Below are 6,599 nucleotides of genomic sequence, written 5' to 3'. Positions count from 1 at the left end.
TAGAGGAACTTAACAATAAAAAAGTTAGTCCTCAGGGTTTTGACTGCTATATAAGTTCTGTTATACTTACAGATATGATTCAAACACTTTTAGAAACTTCAGAGTGTTTTCTATCCAAATCTACTAATTATATGCATATCTTATATTCTGGGGATGAGTAGCACGAAGTTGAAATTGCGCACGCTATTTTTCCCTAAGTGAAAACTCTGCACCCTATCCTCAAGAAGTTAAGAAGTGATATAGCTCATAACCTGTCTGTCCGTGTAAAATCTGTATTCCTTTTGGGAATTTCTACAAATTCAGACATTGGTAATGTTAATATCATAGTTTATTGTCCACCATTGTTAGTGTCTAATGCTAGTACCATTGCTCCTCTATCCTCTCCAGGACCCCGATGTGGTGACTGTTCCCTTGCCTGTGGAATATGGCCCCCTCCCTGAAGAGGAGGAGCGGGTACCCATGCGCCCTGAGGACCCCACGGCCTCCCCCCTGCTGGCGTCCACTCTGACGCCTGACGATGCGGGCCCCGCACCGTCAGCCCCCAAGCCCACCGGGGCCACTGAGGCTCAACAACCCCAGCCATTCACCATGACCACAGCCACCTCCAAGGTGCCTCCCCCCATCTTCACCCAGCAACCTAACCCAGACGGTGGCCACGTCAATCTGGCCTTCACCCAGGGCCACCCTGGGGATAAGGAGGGTCGCAATGGGAAACCTACCAACCTGTGGAACCCCACTTACGGCTCCTGGTTCCTCCAGCTGCAGCAGCAGAAGAAGCAGCAGCATCAGCAACAACCGCAGCAACAACAACAACAGCTGCAGCAAAAGCAGGAAAGAGCGGGCAGTGGAGGTGGGGGAGTAGGAGGTGGGAGGGTGCCGGGCGAGGGGCAGGAGCACAAGGGACGGACTGTGGGCGAGTCGGTGGGGGCCCTGAGTCTCCAGCACCAGCAGCAGTTCCAGCCACCATACCCCTTCCATCCACAGCAGCAACAGCAGATGCAGCTCTTACATCACCAGCAGCAGCAACAGCAGGGGTTCTGCAGGCCGCTTTTGCCACCTCCGCCACCACCCCAGGCTACCTCCTTGGGTACCACTGACCCTACCCCTTCCCCGCTCCTGTTAGATTCGGCCGCCCTACCCCCGGTCCCCCTATTTAGACTTCGCAGATTCCCCTGCGGGAACATCGGCTATGGCTACCAGGATCAAGGGTTACCCCTAGAGGCAGCCCATCACCACCAGAATCCTGCCTCTGTCTACCCCCCTCCTCCACCGCCCCCTCCCCCGCCACCCGTGGCCCCCCAGAGAGGAGTGGCGGGGACCCAGCTGTCGCTGAGCCACTCGACGATGGCCAAATCCGAGGACAGCCTCCCTCTGCTGGTCACCATGGGGACGGTGCAGGACCCGAGTCTGCCCCGGATGGAGGGCCACAATGCCACAGTGCTGTAGCCCCTCCAACCCCCAACCTCCACCTTGCTTTTTGGCTCCCACCTCGGAGACTGTGTGTACAGACAGATAGGCATACAGACAGACTTGATGATCCACCGTGCAACACTGTGTCAAGACACCTTTCGAACAGCCTTCCCGTTTCGACACCTTGGTTTCATCCACCGATTGGATCAAGCCATTGCATTGAGTCCAAAATGTTTCATCCCAATGAGATAAAATGGCTGTGGAAATTACAATGCGGTGTTAAAGCACATTGGAGCGCTGCAAAGGACCACTAAGAAGAAAAGGTTGTAGGTTGATGGCTAGGAAAATAGGAACAATTGTACATTTTGCAGCACTGGTTAATGTTCAGTAGACAATTGTGGCAGGACGGTTAGATGTTTCCATTCGGTTGAACTAGCTAACTTCTTTGCAATGTGTTCACGAGCCGACCGCTCATCTTCGCGGCTCTGTCGATGTCAAAGCAGCCTTTCACATGGAGTCATGCTGGAAACACACAAACAGAACATACAAACACATAACTAAGAACCATACACATCTGCTAGATGTCTAACTGACTGTAGCATTAGCTAACTTCTTCTCTAGCTGTCATTCATTGCGGGTTATCTATTTCATTGGAAATTCAGGCCTTGGCAGTTGATTCAACAATCAGAAAGAATTTTTCCCAAAATATCGTGAGTGTCGGACGTTGGATTCCTGAGGTTTTTTGTGGGGTTTTTTTACAATGAAGAAAAAATGTGTTTGTTGATGCTTGCTTGCCTGCTTGTTTATTTATTAATTTGTCTATTTATTATTTGGGAGCTCTATAAATTATTAATACACCAACCTTATCCAAATTAAAATGACATACTGTACATGGGTTAGCTATTTGACTTTTTTTTTGCACTAATCTTTGTCCAACGTCGACTTAATTGAATTAATATAAACCCTTGTGAACAATGACAAATGCACTGAATGTTATTTCAGATAGTTGGAATCAGTACTCATGGTGGTACGAGGGTGGGAGTGAAAGGGAATTGTTGGGGGGGTGTAACGGTGCCATGAGTATGTGAGTGGCTGTCTTTGCAATTTAAGGTGTGTGATTAGGTGTGTTTGAGCGAGAGGGAGAGGGAAAGAAAGACGGACAGAATTTTTTTTCTTAGAAGGGCAATACTATGGAGCTTACTGTATACTGATCTTAAATGTTTATTCAGGCAAGTTCACCTTCCATTCCTCGTTAAATATGTTTTATATGTATATAATATGGTCCTCTATGGAAAGACAGAAATTACTGTTCCATGGACTCTTATATGTGGCAATTAATTTAATTGAAAGTGTGCTTTTAAATGAAGACATTTTGGCTTTTTTTTTATCAATAACGTTTTCTTGATTCATGACCTGCAAAAATGTATTAAACTACGTTGTTGCCTTAGCCAGCAGCAATTACATCATATAGTACCAGTCAAAAGTTTGAACACACTATTTTCTACAGTGCCTTGCAAAAGTATTCACCCTCCTTGGCGTTTTTCCTATTTTGTTGCACTGTTGCAAAGCCTTTTTGAAATCGGACACGATGGGTAGATTAACAAGAAGTGTATCTTTCATTTGGTGTATTGCACTTGTTATTGTGTGAAAGTTACATATTTCAAAAAAAATATATTGAATTTCCCGCACTGCCTTTTCAGCAGAATGTTGTCGTGGGGTTCCGCTAGCGGAACGCCTGCGTTAGAAAGGTTAAAAAAATAAATAAAACAAAAACAGAAAAGACCTGCGTGCATATTTATTCACCCCCTTTGCTATGAAGACCCTAAATAAGATCTGGTGCAACCAATTACCTTCAGAAGTCATATAATTAGTTAAATAACGTCCACCTGTGTGCAATCTAAGTGTCACAGGATCCCAGTATATATACACCTGTTCTGAAAGGCCCTAGAGTCTGCAACACCACTAAGCAAGGGGAACCACCAAGCGAGCGGCACTATGAAGACCAAGGAGCTCTCCAAACGGGTCAGGGACAAAGTAGTGGAGAAGTACAGATCAGGGTTGGGTTATAAAACATATCCAAAACTTTTAATACCCCACGGAGCACCATTAAAACAATTATTTAAAAATGGAAAGAATATAGCACCACAACAAAGGGAGCCGCCCACCAAAACTCATGGACCAGGCAAGGATGGCATTAAACAGAGAAGCAACAAGGAGACCAAAGATAACCCTAAAGGAGCAGCAAAGCTCCACAGCGGAGATTGGAGAATCTGTCCATAAGACCTCTTTAAGCCGTACACTCCACAATGCTGGGCTTTACGGAAGAGTGGCCAGAAAAAAAAGACATTGCTTTTTTAAGCAAACACTAAAACTGAGCTTTTTGGCAATAGAGGAAAACGCTATATCTGGCGCAAACCCAACAACTCTCATCACCCTGAGAATACCATCCCCACAGTGGAGCATGGTGGTGGCAGCATCATGCTGTGGGGATGTTTTTATTGGCAGGGACTGGGAAACTAGTCAGAATTGAAGGAATGATGGATGGCACTAAATACAAAGTAATTATTGAGGGAAACCCGTTTCAGTCCTCCAGAGATTTAAGACTAGGAAAGAGGTTCACCTTCCAGCAGGACAATGACCCTAAGCATACTGCTATAGCAACATTCGAGTGGTTTAAGGGGAAACATTTAAATGTCTTGGAATGGCCTAGTCGAAGCCCAGACCTCAATCCAATTGAGAATCTGTGTTATGACTTAAAGATTGCTGTACACCAACGGAGCCCATCCAACTTGAATGAGCTGAAGCAGTTTTGCCTTGAAGAATGGGCAAAAATCCCAGTGGCTAGATGTGCCAAGCTTATAGAGACATACCCCAAGAGACTTGCAGCTGTAATTGCTGCAAAAGGTGGCCACACAAAGTAATGAATTTGGGGGGGTTAATAGTTATGCACACCTAAGTTTTCTGTTTTTTTGTCTTATTTCTTGTTTGTTTCACCCCCCAAAATATTTTGCATCTTCAAACATGTGTCAATCAAATGATACAAACCCCCCAAAAATCTATTTTAATTCCAGGTTGTAAGGTAGCAAAATAGGAAAAATTCCAAAGTGGTGAATACTTTCACAAGCCACTGTAGACGCTGCAGTAAATAAATCTGAATAAAAACGTCTCTCTTGTCCAGGACCGGAGTCTACGCAGACCGGTGCGCCATAGCCAATCAGAGGTACAGTAGGCCTATATAAAAACCAGCCATTTACCACAAGGGCCTGCCATCATTCACTTTGAACTGGACTGCCAACATGGGGGTGAATACTTGCGCAAGCCACTGTCCATTGTATAATAATAGTGAAGGCATCAAAAATATGAAATAACACATGGAATCATGTAGTAACCAAAAAATTGTTAAACAAATCTAAATATATTTTATATTTGAGATTCTTCAAAGTAGCCAACCTTTGCCTTGATGACAGCTTTGCACACTCTTGGCATTCTCCCTTGAATAAGTAGGTATTCTAAAACTTTTGACTGGTACTGTATATACAAAAGTATGTGGACACCTCTTAAAATTAGTGGATTCAGCTATTTCAGTTGGAATCACGATTCTATTCTTCCAACTTTGTGGCAATAGTTTGGGGAAGGATCTATTCTGTTTCTGCATGACAATGCCCCCCATGCACAAAGCGAGGTCCATACAGAAATGTTTTGCGAGATCAGTGTGGAGGAACTTGACTGGCTTGCACAGAGCCCTTACCTCAACCCCATCGCAAACCTTTGGGATGAATTGGAACGCCGACTGCAAGCCAGGCCTAATCTCCCAACATCAGTTACCGACCTCACAAATGTTCTTGTGGCTGAATGGAAGCAAGTCCCTGCAGCAACATTCCAACATCTATTGGAAAGCCTTCCCAAAAGAGTGGAGGCTGTTATCGCAGCAAAATTCATATTAATGCCAATCATTTTGGAATGAGATGTTAGAGAACCAGGTGCCCACATACTTTTGGTCATGTAGTGTATACTGGACAATATTGAATAGATCTTTACCCACAAAATGCTATTTTGAAGAAATATATGTTCATAAATCTACATCATTTTTCTATTTGAATAAGAGTGTTGTAGAATATAAAGTATTCTGAGTGAAAAGTTTGAACCCAAATTGCTTGTGGTCCACTTGTGAATGAATCTATAGGAAATATTTTGTGAGGATCTTATCCCATTGGTCATCAATCATGTACACATTTACATTCAATGTGCATAGTGTCAACACTGTCAATGCAATCTGCTTTTATAAATTCAAAGACATATGTTTTATGTGATCATTACTTCAATATAATGTGCAATCGAAACAACTTTCATGTACATAAGTCTCAAATGGGTACATGAAGATGAGTGCTAGCCTATGCTAAGCTAAGAGGAAGGTGATTTGAGTGTCTCTAGGAAGTGCCAATGTGTCAGTTGTTTGCCTGTTGGCTTGAATATGTTGTGTAAACCCTTTGCTTGTACGCTCTTTCATAAAGCCTTACAAGCTGTTATAGACAAGTAGTGAAGATATTTGATAATTTGACATAAACTGACTTATACCGGCTGTATTTCTGCCCAAGATGGCAAAATAAGAACATGAAATGACACCGAGAATCGATAGAACATTGCTCAAAGATTCCCAAAAACGATAACATTCAAAATGATTTAATTTTTCCTTTAAGGTGCTCTCTGGCTTATGACAGAGGGTTCACGTAACATGTTGCACACTTTTCCCAATCAGCTGTGTGTTCACATTATATGCGGTTTCTTTGCAGCAGCACATATCTCCATTGCTCCTTGTAAAAAAACAATTGAACTGCAACTGTAAAATGTTGTTATTGTAAAGTATTGTACTATGACTCTGGTAAACCCTGTAAGTTGCCCTTCAGATGACATCTGCCAAAACTGAATAAATTACTATATAATGACTATTGCTTGGCTGCTACCATACTTGACTAAACTCACTCAGACATACAGCTCAATTCAAACTTGATTTGCAGTATTTTACACATTAACAGTCAGATAAATATTTGTTTAGTCCCTAGGGCGAATGCAAAACACAGCAACTAGACTCCCTCCACAGGTGAATTAGGACTTCCTATACAATATTGTTAGAGGCCTTTAATTGTTCAGACTTAATTAGATCATTTTCTTAATTACATATTTCTTGGAAG

General features: G+C 43.1%; 1 protein-coding gene across 1 annotated transcript; it reads left to right on the top strand.

Annotated features, from left to right (window-relative positions):
- Positions 1-387: 387 nt before the first annotated feature.
- LOC129844928 (ALK tyrosine kinase receptor-like) lies at positions 388-6,358 on the top strand (the record flags this gene model as incomplete). Its single annotated transcript, XM_055913089.1, has 1 exon — positions 388-6,358. A coding segment is annotated over one exon (1,059 nt), but the record flags the coding sequence as incomplete, so codon positions are not given.
- Between the last annotated feature and the right edge of the window lie 241 nt (positions 6,359-6,599).

The sequence above is a fragment of the Salvelinus fontinalis genome, unplaced genomic scaffold (genome assembly GCF_029448725.1).
Source record: "Salvelinus fontinalis isolate EN_2023a unplaced genomic scaffold, ASM2944872v1 scaffold_0252, whole genome shotgun sequence".
NCBI classification, from domain to species: domain Eukaryota; kingdom Metazoa; phylum Chordata; class Actinopteri; order Salmoniformes; family Salmonidae; genus Salvelinus; species Salvelinus fontinalis.
Note: the sequence above shows the minus strand (reverse complement) of the source record. Positions and strands in the feature narration are given on the sequence as shown.